We start from the raw sequence: 17552 nt of genomic DNA, 5'->3' as shown, positions 1-17552 counted from the left end.
TCAGTATAGACCATTTCCAGACCTAGTTTACTGCACATAAAACCTCCTTTGGGGTGTTTTCATTTTTCACTAAGAACAGAGATATATGGTTCAAATTACTGAAATTTCTTCAAAGTTCCTTGACATTTGTGTATTATACAATTAAAGTGAATAAATTTTATATCAAGTATTAAAAATTAGAGGTTTAAAATTTAACAGTTACCAATGGTAAAGAACTCTCATTAACTTTCATAACACCAAACTTCAAGGATTATGATTTAGGAAAACACAAAGGAAATTCAATGAAGAAATAAAAGCATGTTTTTCAATGATAGAAGTACTTAACATTTTTTACCTGTTGTTTACAATGATCTAAAAAAAAGCTTTCTCCCAGGCCTTCATATTTGTTTCTCCTGGATTCTTGCTTGGACAATAACATGTCATCAGATTCATGCTCTTGAAATATTGATTCTTTGCTGAGTCAGCTCTCTCCTCCACCAGCTCATGTCTAGTTCTTCCTTCAAATCTTAGCTTATTACCCTCATTACTAAGGGAAGTCGCTCTTTCTCCTATGCCTTGGCTCATCTACCACTCTGCTAGTTTTCGTCAATCACTGCCCTCTGGGGAATCAGGACCACCAGGTCTATGTGCTTTGGTTCCTGCCAGGCTCATCTTTTAGGTTCCCACACACCATGCACTCACCATGTCTATGCAGTGGTGTTCTTACAACTCCTCAGTGAATTATACTATGCATAAAATAAACTGTGACAGGCATTAGTAAAGTGCTTGCCTGGCACATATGAGGATCTAGGTTCAATCCTCAAAATTGGGGAAAATTAAATAAGAAAACTATTTGGCATATAAGCTATTGTGTTCAGAATATAACCTGTGGGCATTATTAAGGAGAGCTCCACTATTAAATTAATACCATACCAACAGATAATTTATGAAATTTGTTAGCAACAACACTCGTTTTCTGAATTTCTATGAAGAAACCAGAGCATCTTCTAGCTAACAACCAACATATATACATATATGTGATACACACACACACACGCGCGAGCACACCTTTGTGTGTGTGTGAAGTTACCATCACTGGGGACATAGGCTCAGAATTTCAGATGTGTTACATAGTTTAGTCTCTCCAGTGTGACACTAACCACAGACATAGAAGCATTACTTTCATCATGGTTGATGGCTACCATCTCATCTAAATTGAATTTGTAAAGATTTGGTTTCTTATTATCATCATTAACACTATTTTTCTAATTTCCAAAAACACAATATTCCAATACTGATATACTGCAATGCAGGCAAAAGGTATACAAAATTGAATAATTGTAATTCACCTATGAAGGTAAATTTTTGCTAATGCCTTCTAGCAATTTAGGCTTAAAATATATTTAACTCTTATTGCAAGAAAATAAAACTATAAAACTCCCCAAAAATGACCTAGAAATTCTTAAAGTAAATTCTGTTAATGCCTAGGAAAAATAAACTCACATTAATACTGGGACAGGGATGTACTGCCTCATATTAATGCGGGAATATGACAATTCTACTATAACTCTTAAAGTACAAGGTAGTAACAGTTTATTTTGGTTTACTGTTTTTATTAAGACAGTTATTGATGGGTAGATATCAGTGTAAACTTGGCCAGAAAGCTTTCATCACTGAATAGCAGAAAATTCTGTTCATTAGACATGACAAAGGAAATGAAGGAAAGCAGGGAAGTGGTGGCGCACACTTTTAATGCCAGCCCTTGGGAGGCAGAGGCAGGTGGATCTCTGGGGTTGAGGCTAGCCTGGTCTATACAGTGAGTTCCAGAGCCACACAGAAACACTGTCTCAAAAATCCAAAACAACAACAACAAAGTGAAGTCAATATAACTTCAAGTAGAGAAAGAAGGGAAGAAGGGTAACAGGCCCAACTTAACTGTTTATGTTAACTGGATAGAAATGCTACTCACACAGCTGTACCATCCCAGTTATAATGCTGTGAACTTGAAGCAACACTCAATCCATGGTTGTGTCATTGAATATAAAGAAAACTAGAAAGTACGTCTTTTTGTTGTAACTGTCAGTGACATTCTTTTGAGGGCTATTCATTAGCTCCATCCAGAGTAAAAAGACATAGCTGTACCAAGTGCCTAAGTATCATTTTCAAGACCAGTAAAAGAAGCCATGTATCACAACAATCAGCTTCCCCAATAACTCCACACCTAAGTATATATTCAAAGAATTAAAAAGAACTACATTCGGCAATTTATAATAGCTTTATTCACAATGGTTAAAAAGGTGAATGTCCATCGATAGTAATAGATAAAGGATTTATGGCATGTGTACATATGGAATATTACCCACCCAACAAATACATGAAGCTATGATGCATTCTACAATGTAAGTGACCCTTGTAAACAATATTTTAAGTAAAAGAAACCAGACACAAAAGATCACACAATGCACTATGCCATATATGCATCCATGAAAGATGAAATCACAAAAAATGAAAGCACAGCAGAGTTAGGAGAACACTGGAGGGGTAGATGATGTACAGTAACTGTGTAAAGGACCCAGAGCTTTAGTTTTGGCACTAAAAATTAAGTGTAACTATATGTAAGTAGTAGATGTACAACCCTGTTAATTTACTAAACTGTTCAGTTTAAAATAATTTATGCTACACAAATTTGACCGTAATTACTACACTAAAAAACAAACAAACAAACTGTAGTTGAGTGGCAGGAGAGACAGTTCAGTGATAAGAACACTGGATGTTCTTCCTGACCTTAATTTGACTCCCAAAACCCACATGGTGGCTCATGACTAATCTCAGAGGATGCAATGTAGTCTTCTTGCCTCTGAGGGCACCAGTCACACATGTGTTACACAGACCAGGCCAAAACATCCATAAATGTGAAATAAATAATTTACAAAACAATAGCTGAAAGAAAGTAGAGTGGGATTCCAAATCCAAATACCTACAGGTGTCAAACAATGGCAATGGCCTCTTGATCATCTCCTGACCACTCTCACAGTCTTGACTCGTTCATTCATTTCTTTTCTCTAATTATTTCTGGTGATTATTTACAGTGTTTCCAATTTCACTGGCTGCTGAGAGAGAGCCAGAGGGGGATCTCACCTTTCCATTTATGTGCATGTAAAGGGCAGAAGTTTGGGTTCATTTCTGAGGCCAGGATTTACCACCTTGGCTAGACTGGCTGGCCAGGGAGCCCTGAGAGCTACATGTCTCTGGCCTCTTAGCACTGCTGCTGTTCCTGGCTTTTACTTGGGGACTACAAATCTGAATTTAGGTCGTTATGCTTATACAGCAAGCCTGGTGCTCAGTGAGTCATCTCCTCGGCCTGATTCCTGCCATCACATTAAATTGTAATTTTTCATGTTTACGTCCATATTCTAGCTAGAAACAAAAGTTAATCTGTCTAGAAAGAAACACAGAGAAAGTCTACAATAATGGATGAGTAACAATTTTATTATTTCTCATTTTAAAATGTTTGATAATTAGTTCTTGTTTTCTCCTTTAACCTAACTTGTTTTAAAGTACAATTTATTAAAATGAACTTACTAGCTGCTTATTACTGTTATATAATTGCTTACTGAACAACAGCAAAAACTGTGATCTTTATGACAATTATTCTTTGAAAGCAACTGTAACTTACTTTGTGATCTTGTCTCTGTACTATGTAGTCAGTTCTACATGTGTCCCTGAGACATGACAGCTCAATGCTCACAGAAATTGTTTCAAAATGTTCAAAAACAAATATTTTTTTAAAAATCTTCCAAATATTATGATGTTGTCAGTTAATTTAGAATGGTGAAAACACAGCACAGGCCAGCTAAATGTATGTGTAGAATAAATTAACTTCAGGTGAAGCAGTTTGTAATATCTGCTAAAAAGCTTGAATGAACAGTCAGCTACTACCATGGAAGAAAACTCAAACTACAGAAGCAGTAAGTGAAGAGCAGCACACGGATGGAAACAAGACAGGACAGGCTCAATCCTACAAGTTCTGCACAGTGTGGGTTTCAAAACAGGTTTTCAAACAGAAATCAAATATTCTACTAAGTGCCATATACTAAATAAATGAAGCCAACAGGCCAACGCTAACACACACACTTGATAATCACCAATAGCATTAAAGAATGGTTATTAAGCTACTGCCTACTAGAGTGTGTAAGAAATCTAGAAAGAGGTGAGACGATGATGAACATTCAGAGAATACTGAGTGGAAAGAAGAAAACTGTAAGAATGGTTTGAATCATAAAACCCGAGAAGAGCAAGGTCATAACAAAAAGGTAAAAAAAAATCCATATTGGAAGTCTCTAGAAACTTGGAAGGGAAGTTTTGGTGACATGAAGAAAGAGGACAGACTAGATGAGGCTGGGGAGTGAAAGATGGGTTAGAGGAAACGAGGGAAATAATCCCTTAAGGAAAAGTGAGTGTAAAAGCAAAGGAGAGGGGCCTAGGGTGCAGAAGGAGAAGTAGTGTGGAGAAAGGGTTTCTAAGATGGAGATGTGTGCATATATACATATTAAGAAGGTGAATATGGTTGACAGACTCAGAAAGCATCTTAAATTACAATTCAAAATAGAGAAAGATGTAATTTAACAGGAAGTGATTAACAGGTGGAAAGCCTGGTGCATAAAAACTTCAATTAAGAAAATACAGAAGCAGAGGGTTTAAGAGAAGAACCTTAATGAAAGCAGAAGCAATATTTTGGCATGGCTCCAAGAGAACGGAAACAGAACCAATTTCATGTGTAATTAGAGACAGAGGATCAGAGAAGCAGAGGAGGACCAACTACTGCTCTAATAGTGATGACAACGGCTTCACCATACACCATACACTCCATGAACAAATAATGCTAAGAACAATTTTTTAAAGAGATAAAAGCTCCAAAGGAATTGTCTGCAGTCCATTATATTAATAAAGCATATCTCCAATGGTGTGAAAAATCAAAGAACCCTCGTGGCAACAGAGAATATGATGATTTTCCTGGAGTTAAAAAAAAAAAGTCATTTGGGAGCTGGTAAGCCAGCCTTTGATTCACTTATTAATTTTGCAGAAAGCTAACCGTGCTGCATTGCTCAGGAGGTCACCCGGCTCCGCACGCTTCCCGATATCCTCTTGAAAAAGAAGCAAAAGACCACAAAGCAAGCTGAGATCAAGGACTTCTTTATTTTAAGAAATCAAGTTTCAAAGTCATGACGAGGTCAGCATGCATCTAGATGTTAGTGCCACAAACTAATCTATAATTGAATCTACATTGAGCCACAATAATTGATTCCAAAAGTGATGATGCTGCCTAAACATGACTTAACTATGCAATTATAAAGAGCATGGGAGTACACATATCACATTTCAAAAATCTAGCCAAAAACTGGGCAGAGATAAGTTTGAGCTGCATAGAAAATAAAGATGGCATCTTTGGGAGCTGGGATTCTATTGTAATGATGTTCCAAAACACATGTGGATTAGAGTGAAGGGTGGGTGAAGCTGGTGTATTACATACAGAGTGCTGCACCTTCACAGCTAAATTAATAACAATGGATACAAAGTCAGTTAAGAATGTGAGTCAAAGATACACTGAGAACTATACATTCACTTCATTCAGAAAAATCAGAGACTCAGACTATAGGTTAATACAAGGATCTTTATTAGTCAAACAGGATCTGCAGGTGATATTCCTAGAAACTCCAGGAAACAGATGAATGTTTTTATCCCATTGCTGATCTTTACAAAAGCAAGGACATTAACAAGTCTGCATAAAGCACAGACAAGAAAATGCACACCCAGAATGTATAGCACAGAACTCAGGAAGGCGTACAGACTGGAGGCGCTTTCTAAGGGCGTGCTAAATAAATGGAACATCAAAATCAGGTGAGGTCTACCTCACACAAGATGACATAAGGAAAAAAACTTAAAAAGGAAGCTTGGAAGCTACTGCAGAACCTGGGAAAGGGAACACCATTTGAGATACACTCAAGAAAAATATACCTTCAAGATCACCTAATGGGACATCCAAAAGAAAGCAGCAGCAACAGTTTAAGGCACCTGAATGATAGAAGATTCTGCATAACAAGGTAAGGTCCTACAATTAACTGACATAACAGTAAGAATTGGACAAGATTTTAACAGGATGGGATTCATAGGTGAAAGGGGGATTTAAAAAGCAACAATCCAGAACAAAATAAATACTCATAACAAAAGTGGCAAAGGCTAAAATGTGAGTCAATGATGTCATAAACTCCCTTCACATATGCTCAGGGGAAAAGACGCAAGGGCATGGAGAAAATGCTGTAAGTATAAAAGCCTAATATTAAGAGGGACAAAATGAACATTAAAAAAACAATGTTAAGAGGGGTAGAAAATAAATGTTTAAAATAAATTTACTCAGATGAATAATTTTGTGAGAAAATTATATTTTTGTCTTAATTGTATCCTAAAATGAAGAAAATAAGGTAATACTACCATTAACACCACAATGATGACAAACTCTTACTCCCAAAGAGAAAGACACAGGACCTTAATATTCACAAAAAACAAATTAGCTCCCAGTGAACACAGAATGGCACCTTGCACCATGTAAAAGTTAACTCAGCATAGCAATTAGATCCAAGTATGGGACCTAAACTGTATGATTTCTAAAAGAAAGCATAGGAGAAAACTTTTGTGAACAGAGTTGATATTAGAAGATGTTTCTTAGCTCTGGCAGCAGAACTTACACGTCATACAGGACAAAAAAGAAATCAACTGGATTGCATCAAATTCAAGAGCCTGTGTTCTTGAATGGTACTGTCAAAGTTACGTGGATAAAGGTGCCTGATAACCCAAGTTCCATCTTCTGAAGCCACACATGGAAGGAGACAACCGACTCCAGCATATGCATGGCACGTCACATTTTCTCCTACCTCAATAAATAAATGCAAATAAACTTGTATGGCTACAAATTAGGCAAAATGAAACAAAAACTCCAAAACTGGTAGAAAATATTTTCAAACATTTAATAAATGAATTCTATTCAGGATATACTTTGAAAAGCGTCAAAACTAATGAATACAAAATTAACTCAGTAAAAAAAGATGCTGAATAGAGATTCTCGAGTGCCACCGAGGGGTCTGGGACAACTGAGAAGATATGAAATGTATCATAATATGGGACTTGGAATGGGAACTCCATGAGATCATCAAAGGAAACTTTTATTTATATTCAAACTAAAGCCAACAACAACAAAAAACCTTCAGAATTTTTGCAAAACCTGATTCTAAAATTCAACATGAAGACGCACAGTTGCAAATATATAAGAAACAAACTGAAGATAAATACTTGTATAGGAGGTTCAGGTTCATCATGCTGGCAATATTTAGAACTAAAATTAGAATTCCACTTTTATTTTACTATAACTCAAAATTCTAATACCACACTGTCTTAACTGCTTTCCCTTTCTATTACAATTAACACTTCAAGCTCCTGGGTGAACTGTGAGGCTGCCTGCATTTAATGCAACTGCATCCAATGACTTTCTGTAGGTAATGCTTCATTTACAAAGTCTACTGACAACTGGGCAGTAGTGGCACACGCCTTTAATCCCAGGAGACTGATGCAGGTGGATCTATGGGAGTTTGAGGCCAGCTTGGTCTGCAGAGCTAGTTCCAAGACAGCCAAGGCTACACAGAGAATCCCTGTCTAGGGAAAAAAAGAATGAATGAAGAAGGAAGGAAGGAAGGAACGAACGAACGAAGGAACGAAGGAACGAAGGAAGGAACAAAGGAACGAAGGAAGGAACGAAGGAACGAAGGAAGGAGAGAGAAAACAAGGAGAATTTAAAAATAAAAATAAAGCCTAGTGAATTGTTGGTGTAACTGGATGCTGACATGTAAAAGATAGCAGATAGATCCATATCTACCACCATGCACAAAATGGATCAAAGAACTCAACACCAATCCAGCCACACTGAACCTCTTAGAAGAGAAAGTGGGAAGTACCCTTGAATAAATTGGTACAGGGACAGCTTCCTGAACATAACACCAGTATCACAGACACTGAGGTCGACAATTAATAAATGGGACCTCCTGAAGCTGAGAAGCTTCTGTAAGGCAAAAGACACAATCAACAAGACAAAACGACAGCCCACAGAATGGAAAAAGATATTCATTAACTCCACATCCGACAGAGGGCTGATCTCCAAAATTTACAAAGAACTCCAGAAGCAAGTCTCCAAGTGGGGTACAGAACTAAACAGAGATGAGTCTAAAATGGCTGAGAGACATTGAGAAAGTGCTCAACATCCTTAGCCCATCAGGGAAATGCAAATCAAAACAACTCTGAGATACCATCTCACTCCAATCAGAATGGCTAAAATCAAAACTACCAATGACAATTTATGCTGGAGAGGATGTGGAGAAAGGGGAATACTACATCACTGCTGGTGGGAATGCCACCTTATGCAGCCACTGTGGAGATCGGTATGGAGATTCTTAAGGAAAATGGAAATCAGCGTACCACAAAACCCAGCAATTCCACTCTTAGGCATATACCCAAAAGATATACACTCATACAATAAGGACATCTGCTCAACTATGTTCATAGCAGCATTATTTGTAATAGCCAGAACCTAGAAGCAACTTAGATGCCCCTCAACTGAAGAGTGTATAGTGTAAATGTGGTACACTTACACAATGGAGTACTACTCAGCAGGAAAAAATGGAATTTTGAAATTTGCAGGCAAATGGATGGCATTAGAAGAAACCATCCTGAGTGAGGTAACCCAGTCACAAAAAGAGAAACATGGTATGTACTCACTCATATATGGATTTTAGACATGGAGCAGGGGAACAGAGGAGAGAAGGATGAAAGATACCATAGTAGAGGGAGCCATTATAAGTTGGAGGAAAGATCTGGCACTAGTGAGATCTTCACAGATCTACAAATATGACACCAACTGGCATTAAGGCTACCTTAAATACCCTCCCCTGATAACAAGATTGATGACTACTTTATATGCCATCCTCGAACCCTCATCCAATGACTGACAGAAGCAGAGGCAGACATCCACAGCTAAAAACTGAACTGAACTCCTGGAACCCAGTTGCAAAGAGGACTGATGATCAAAGGAATCAAGACCAGGCTGGTGAAACCCATGGAGGCAGCTGAACTGAACAAAGGGGAACACATGGACCCCAGACTGATGACTGAGAGACCAGCATGGGACTGATCCAGACAACCCGCCCCCAACCTCGGTGTCAGAGAAGAGTCCTCAGCAATTTATGAGACCTTGGAGAGTAGATCAGTATTTATTCCTGGCATACAAATGTACTCTGGAAGTCCATTCCACATGGAGGGATGCTCTCTCAGCCTGGACACATGAGGGAGGACACAGGCCCTGCCTGGGATTATATCACAGACTCTGAAAATCCCTCATGGAAGGCCTTACCCTCCCTGAGAAGCAGAAGGGAGATGGAGTGGGATGGGGGATTGGGAGAAATGAGTGGCCGGGGGAGGAGGAGAGGGAAAGGGAACTGAGAATAATATGTGTAAAAAGTTAAATAAAAAATATATAAAAAAAGATTAAAAAGCCATTCTGAATAGACACACAATTATTTAATATTGTATTAAGATTAGTTACTAATAAATATGAGGACAAAAACAGTCATAACTTTGTAGTTTTAATATTTTTAAGCCTTTCCTATTTGAAAATTAATCCCTGTTGCCTACTAATACTATAAATTGATTCAAAACAGCAAACAAGCAACCAGAGATAATGGAGATTTAAAACAGCTTTCTAGAAAAAGCTTTTCCAATAATGTTTAAAAATACAACTTATTTAAAAAAAATTTCAGGGGTAATCTGTTTCCACTTAGTAGGATATTATAAATACTATCCATGTCAAGAGAGAGTACATATTGTTTTTTTAATCTATATGTCAGTTTGTTGGAAAAATAACATACAAAACCTACTTCCTAACTTTTTATTTAAATTTTTTCATTTTACATACTAAGCCTAGTTCTTCCTCCCCCTTTTCCTGTCCCCTGCCTCCCCCTCTTCCCACCCCAATCCACTCCTCAGAGTGGGTAAGGCCTTCCTTGTAGAGACAACAAAGTCTGGCAAACCAAGTTGAGGCAGGACCAAGCTCCCTCCTCCCTGTATCAAAGCTTAGCAAGGTATCCCACCATGGGGAATGGGATCCAAAAAGCCAGTCCATGCACCTGGGATAGGTACTGGTACCACTGACAGGGAACCCTCTAACAGATCAAATCACATAACTGTCACCCACATTCAGAAGGTTTACTTCATTCCCATGCAGGTCCCCCAGCTGTCAGTCCATATAGTCCATGAGCTCCCACTACCTGAAACTTTAAACAAAACTAGGAAAAGTAGGCAAAGAATATGGCCAGCTAATTTCCTCATACACATACAACTTCATAGTTTGGCCTTCAATGAGATGGTAAACATTTGTTGACTATTACTAGCATTGACAATAGGCTTCAAAACAGTTCAAACAGAAACATAATTCAAGAACATTCTGAATTGAATTGCTTCATAACCCCATTTAGGCTTAGTCACACTAACTGAAATTTTACCAGAAAAGTTGGTTAACATATGAAAAATATAGACATTTTTAAGAAAGCTAAAAACAGAAACCTTTATTTGAAAGACTATTTTTATATATGTGAATGTTCATGTGTATATATATTTGTTTGTAAATTTAGTCAAGTAAGCCACAAAGAATGTCTCACATCGTTTCTTTACATGCAACACTTGTTCAGTTATAATCAGCCCTTGTTAACATGCAGATGCATGACTTAGAACACTTGAGTCAGGTTCTTCTCAATGAATGAAGTTGCTCATGGAAAGTATGCTCTCAGCGTCTGAAGGGGTGGAGAATGTTCTTCTTCATATATGTTTCTTTTACAGGTCAATGAATAAAATGCTGATTGGTTGATTGGCTAGACAGGAAATGATATAGCTGGGCAGAAACTTGTCACTAGCTAACCACAGAAGCCTGGAAGTCAGTACCTACAGACAGGTGTGATGGAGCTGGGCAGAATCAGGATATAAGCAGGGACAAACAGGAAATTCCTCTCTTCTCTGCTGAGACACTTAACAGTCACCATATGAGCCGCCAAAGGAGTTAGAGGTCCGGACCCTTTTCCCGAAAGATAAGACCATTTGGAAATACTTAGACAGAAATGGGTTAATAATTAAGACAGAGCTAGTAAATAAGAAGCCCAAGCCATTGGCCAACAATTTTATGATTAATATAAGTCTTGTGTGTTTATTTGGGGCTCTCAAGGGCATGGGAATTCTCGTTACACTGAGATTCAAGAGAAGAGCTGGGTGAGCAAAAGAAATGAAAGGCCTTCATTCATTCTTCCCTGGGGCTCTCACTCACTGCAGCTGCTCTACAAACACCACTGAACAGTCAAGTTCTGCCAGATTCAGGGTCTGCTTGTAGGGCTACTCTCCTATTTGTGTCTTTCCTGACAACACATTAAAAGTTTGATGGAGGACTATGTCCAACAAAAATGCACGTGTATGCATACAATTTTATGTTGGTCACATTATGATTCTTCTTTTCTTCAGACCATGACTTTTATCTTTTTTACTTATGCATAAATAGGATCATATAGAATGAACTGTTTTGTACCAGGCTTTTTTGCTCCACATTTAGATTTGTGAGATAAATAAGTTACTACTTTACATTACTAGTATTATTGAGAATCACACAACTTGTCTATACAGTTTTGGTTTTCAAAAATGCAAAGAGGTAAAATAGTATAAATATATTTCATGTCACCTTTTGAATTTTACTGCAAGAAAGGAATTTGGGAAAGTTTCTACATAACTTCAATCCACACCTTATTACTTTTTAGTTCCTACAATTTAGCATCAGATTTAATAAATGCAGGAATATAAAAAGGAAATAAAGTAAACCTACCATCTATATCTGCTGAGAGATTTTAATTTACTTATATTTATCTAGTTATTTTTGGTCTGGGAATCAAGCCCAGTTCCTTTCTTTGCTGACAAATTTTAACTGCTCAAAAAAAAGGAACAATTGTATTGCCATGTTAATTGTTCAAGCAGTAACACTGAATTGTTCTGTTATATGCAATCACTTTCTAGTTGTGTAGTCTACTGAGTTTCCTATAGTCTTTATTTGAAAAATAAAAAAAACATACAATTCATGACATTTACAGTTACAGCTTCAGGTAACTTAGGTACATGAAAGTATTAAAACTACTTTCTATAATTAAAATCAAACAGGAAAGAAAAATGACCAAACCATATAGAGAACGAGACTACAGAATGGAAAAGCAGGGACAAGTAAGTGAGTGCTCTAGAGTTAACATTCAAAGGGAAATACTGATTGCAATCTCTGATGACTAGTCTTCATTATCAACATTGCTGCATGGAGAATCACCTAGAAGACTGGTGAAGAGTACTTGTGGGCATCTCCAGAGGATTGGCAGAACAGGGCAGATGCATGCTGAACACAAGTAGCACCAACCCAGTGGCTGGAGACTCCTGTAGAATACAAGTGGTGAATGGGGAGCCAGCAGAGCACAGACACACTTATCTCTGCCTCCTCGCCTGCCATCAAGTGACCCACTGTGCTCTTCCACACCTTCCCTGACATGATGGAAGGAACCTCTAAAACCAGGAGCCAATAGGCCTTTCCTTTCCTGGACAGAGACAAGAAAAGTGACTAATATGCAATCCAAAGTGTCCCTTTTCAATGGCAATAGCTTTGAAATATCAAGTTGAACTTGAAGCCAAAGACTAAATTGGCCATTTCAATGGCTTGAAGAGAGGATCAGCATCATCTCATATACTCCCCAGCCCTTCAAGTCTTCATGTCACACATCTCTTTACTAGCATCTTAATCATTATATAGCACTCTAATTAACAAGAATACATTTACATGGTTACAAAATTCTGGGATGGAATTCCAAGAGAGAAACAAAAGAGCGTATCTGAAGAGGTGAGGTGGCAAGGGGAGACATCATTCTGAGTAAGCTCACAGATGGAAACGAAGTGAGACCGGCCAGGGCAGGTAGGTTCTCCAGACAGGAAGAGATCAACACCCAGGAGAGCTTCCCATGTCCCCATGGTCTGTGAAATCAGGTAAAGAGCTCCTTCTCTCTGACAGGCCTTTAGGTATTATGCTAAACTCGTTAGATACTCAAATATGAACTTACATACATACTTCTGCCTTCTCTGCCATCCTCAACTATCCATTTAACTGCGCATAAGAAACAGCCCTTATTAAATGAACTGAGGGAAGATAACTACATGAAGGCGTAACACCACAATCTAAACACAAGATTGTTTCTACCTTTATGCATATTTATTTAAGAAAAAAGTTTGGGAGAAGTCATAGGGTTGCAAAATGAAATCATACTTAGGTCAACGGAATAGCACAATTTTTAGAACAACAGAAGTTCACAGTCACTCCTTGGAATATTCTCCATTTGGAACATAGCCAGCTTCTGTTATTTATTCTGGAGTCCTGACTTCATGATGACTTCCTCTGTTATTTTCCATCTTGGTTATTGCTGCTATACTGGGTACTAAACTGTTCAGACCATCAGGCAAGTGTTCAAACAGGAAGACACTGACTACCTAGGGGATGGCAGGCACGAATCTACCAGGGAATTTTACTTAAAGTCTAAAATAGTTTCTTTTAACTCTAAATAAAATTTGTTATTTTGGTACGGTCCTTTCAAGCCCTTGATGAGTGTTAGTCTTGTAATGAATCAAGATGACAATTTAATGTTTAATGAGTATAATTGCTTGCCTTTTGATCCCCTTTATGGCATCTGGTTCATAGATGATGTGAACAAATAAGCAACAAGTCCTTGTGTAGATAAAAACATTACTTCTTGTGATGTCATAGTACATAAATTATTCTAAGATGCTCGTTTACCAAGTAAGCCAATGTATCTTACTAATAAACAAAGTAAGGGGAAGAGCTGGGCTGCAGTATTCCCAGGAAGAATGTGAAACAAAGATGCTTGATGGGAGGTGTCCTTAGGTGCAGTTCTGTAAATGCCTGAAGTTTGGAGGTTCAGGAAAGAAAACAAATTAGCTAGGCACACTGACCTCGGGCAAGCGCATCCTCCCTTGCATCCCTTGAATCAGGTGCCACACTGACCTTCCTCCAGTAAAATTCCTTCTGCTCTGTTCTGCCAAATTTCTTAAATAGCCTCCCAAATGGTACAAGGTCCTCTGGGAATGTGTTTTCTTACACTGCCTGATGTATGCTAAGAATGGCGTACTTATTAAGTAAGTCAGTATTTTCCAGCTATAACTTTCATAGTAAAAAACAAAGACAGTCAAACAGTTCACTCAACCTAAGTAAGTGGATGGGAAAGGCAAGCTTTAATGTCATGTACCTTTACGCATTGGGTCAGGAGATAAAGCCCTTCCTAAACAATGCTTAGGTAGTAATGCATTTGTGAACATAACAACTAAAACACTTTATTACCCAACAAAATCTGCACAGTGAATTCTAAAGGCCCTAAGACCTAAATCTCATTTTGTGAAAATGTGTTTCCACTTAAGAGGAAGAGGGCATCTGAAACCACTAAGTTCTATTTTCTCTCATTCCTATCACTTAAAAACAGCTGAAATGGTTTTTCTGTTTAAGAAAAAAATCAACTAGTAGACTAAGTCTGAAAACAGAGATCCACAATGAGAACGCAATGCAAAGCAATACCCTACAAGGCTATTGTGAAACATGACACTCACAATCTAGTTAATTTGGCTTTCAGTGTAGCATGAGTAACTTGTCTGTTTTTTAATAGTGTTATTTTTATTTTCAGTGCACAGCCATTTTGCCTGTTTGTATGGCAGGGCATCCATGCATCCAGGATCCACAGAGGCTATAAGGGGCTTGGAATGCTCTGGCACTGAAGTTACAGGAAGTTGTCAGCTACTAAGTAGGTGTTGAGAATAGAACCCAGGGCCTGAGGAAGAGAGACTAATACTCATAACCACTGAGCCATCTCTCCAGTCCCAATGAAGAGCAATTTTTACCACATTAAATATTTTGTGACTTTGTCTTACTCACTTCAGAGCTTCCTCAAATTTATGGATCTTCCTCTGAGTAGCTTCTTTTTCCTTATCAAGTTCATTCTGCAGTTCATTAACCTGCAGAGAGAGCACAAGAAACTCACTGGAAGGCAAGGACACTCAGATATGAAGAAACAATCTCGATCCACTGGGGTAAGAATTCAGATTTAGGTATTTCATGAGAGAAACCTGCTTAACCATAGGATAATTTCAATCTTCTATATCTAATATAACCTTTCAATTCAAAGCTAATAATTAGATTTACTTACAAATGAATTGCATACATCAACTTCAAAAATGCATCAATCACTTTGATTTTTAAAAGATCATAGTTTTGGCCCAGCAGTGGTGGCACACACCTTTAATCCCAGTACTTGGGAGGCAAATGCATCTCTGTGAGTTCAAGGCCAGCCTGGTTTACAGAATTAATTCAAGGACAGCCAACCTATTACACAAAGAAACCCTGTCTCAAAAAAACAATCAGAGTTTTGACAAAAGAAAGAATTTTCATAGGATTGAAAAGACTAGAACAAATAATGTGTCTATATTAATGAGATATAGGAGGGCTATTATGAAGTCTGCCATTACTAAGCATGACTTGCGCACCCATCTACCAAGTTTGGAACAAAGTGCCCATCATGATTGCCTCTGTAGCAACCTTTGAGTAGGCTAAAGAAAAATTCTCTTCACACATTCAAATGTGCAGTGTGACTACTCTGTGAGAACATTATAGGGACATCATAGTACAGAAAAGAAATTCTCTTCACACATTCCAATATGAAGTGTGACTACTCCGTGTGAACATTATAGGGACATCACAATACAGAAAAGAAATTTTTGAGCAGCTGGGCAGAAAAGGAAAAGTGAATGATAGTGCAGTTGTATGCACACAGCAGTGAGGCTTCTGAGTCTCCAGAGCCTCCTAAGTGCTAAGAAAACTCTCTACTCAGTGTTTGAAAGCAGCACTTCCAAACCTTCTAGACACCACCATAGCACTGAACATGAACCTGATGGACAGTGAGATGAAAGGAATGACAAGAATCATACACAGACACACAGACTGCCTCCCCTCCACACCCATGCACGCTAAAGCCATTGGAATTAACCAAAAGTAGTTAGCTATTTTTAACCAGTTTGGTTGGGGACATATTTTACACAAATCCCACAGTTTTCTGGCCTTTCTTTTTCTAATCATCTTGAATTTTTCCCTTTGTGTAAGGTAAATAAATTAGTAAAATCAGCTATATTCTTGTAACTAAAAGCAGTGAGACCAGAGAGGCAATTTTTCATAATATCAAAAAAGCCTCTGCTAGTTTCTATGATGCAACCACCAAGTGAAGCCAGAGCTGAGAAGTAGAGGAGACTACACATGCTGGGAGGGCGGACGTGACCAGGAGAATCAGCAGCACAGCACCCCTTCCTGGCACTGCAGTGATCAACTTAAAATATCTCATAAATACTATTTATTTTTCTTATGATGAGAAGAATCACTGCACCCTGAACATCTTTACCACTAAATTTATTTTACTTTACATAGGAAAAAAGAGAAGAATGGTCACAATTTACCAGACTCAGACTTCAGTTGCTGTCTCACTTCTTATAGGTTCCTGGTACATATAAATACAATGCTTGACATATACTGAGCATGTAAAATTGGAATATAAACAAACTTTAAGGTTTTCTTTTTGGAAACTCTAGCTAGAATTATGAGTTTAAATGGTCATATCCCCACTTTTCAAGTTATTTAGCATGCTGTGTCTCAGTCCCGAATGGGGATCAACAATAACCATATCAAAGTACTCTGACAAAGGAGAATTACTTGAGGTAAAGCTCTCGTACGAGAACATAAGAAATGCTGAGTCAGTGTTAAAAATTGTAATTACTATGTTTCATTGAACACTAGAGTATTTCTTGATTTCTCCAGGTCACTATGAACAGCAGTCAGATGTACACAGTACACAGGCCATTTGCCCTTTCAGAAAGCTAACCCTGAAGGCCAAGTAACCTGTGTCTTTGTAAGAGCTCTGTATCACTCTCTACACAATCTTAACCTGGTTCAGATCTGGGCTTCCACTTCTCAATGCTGGCTAGTGTGTGACACATTTACCTTGATAGAAACATTTCTAAGACTATCCTACTTCTGAAGGGAGAGGGAACTAATGGGGGTGGGGGAAGAAGGGCTCCCCTCTAGGCAAGAAGGCAGGCACTGCTGCACAAGCTCTTAAGCTGTTTCTCACTTAAGTTACTCAGTGCCCAGCATCCCTGACGCAAACTAGAGAAGTCATTAAAGGGTGTTCTGTGTTTGTTTCCTCGCCACAGATTTTTTTTTGCATGCTTGAGATCCTTTTCTTAGTTACACCTTTATTTTTATTTATATTTCAAGTATTTGAAGATAATACATAATTAAATACCATGCAAGTAATTAATGCATACTGATTTGATGGATGACTATATTGGGAATATTATATAGATCGTTT

General features: G+C 38.0%; 1 protein-coding gene across 1 annotated transcript in view; it reads right to left on the bottom strand.

Annotated features, from left to right (window-relative positions):
• Cep112 (centrosomal protein 112) overlaps positions 1-17552 on the bottom strand; it is a 384852-nt gene that overhangs the window by 271859 nt on the left and 95441 nt on the right. The window contains 1 exon segment of the mRNA XM_021227128.2: positions 15074-15153. Within this exon segment, the coding sequence (XP_021082787.1) occupies positions 15074-15153 (80 nt within the window).

Source organism: Mesocricetus auratus, unplaced genomic scaffold (assembly GCF_017639785.1).
Source record: "Mesocricetus auratus isolate SY011 unplaced genomic scaffold, BCM_Maur_2.0 Super-Scaffold_100007, whole genome shotgun sequence".
Taxonomy (NCBI): domain Eukaryota; kingdom Metazoa; phylum Chordata; class Mammalia; order Rodentia; family Cricetidae; genus Mesocricetus; species Mesocricetus auratus.
This window is presented reverse-complemented; position numbering and strand designations above follow the sequence as displayed.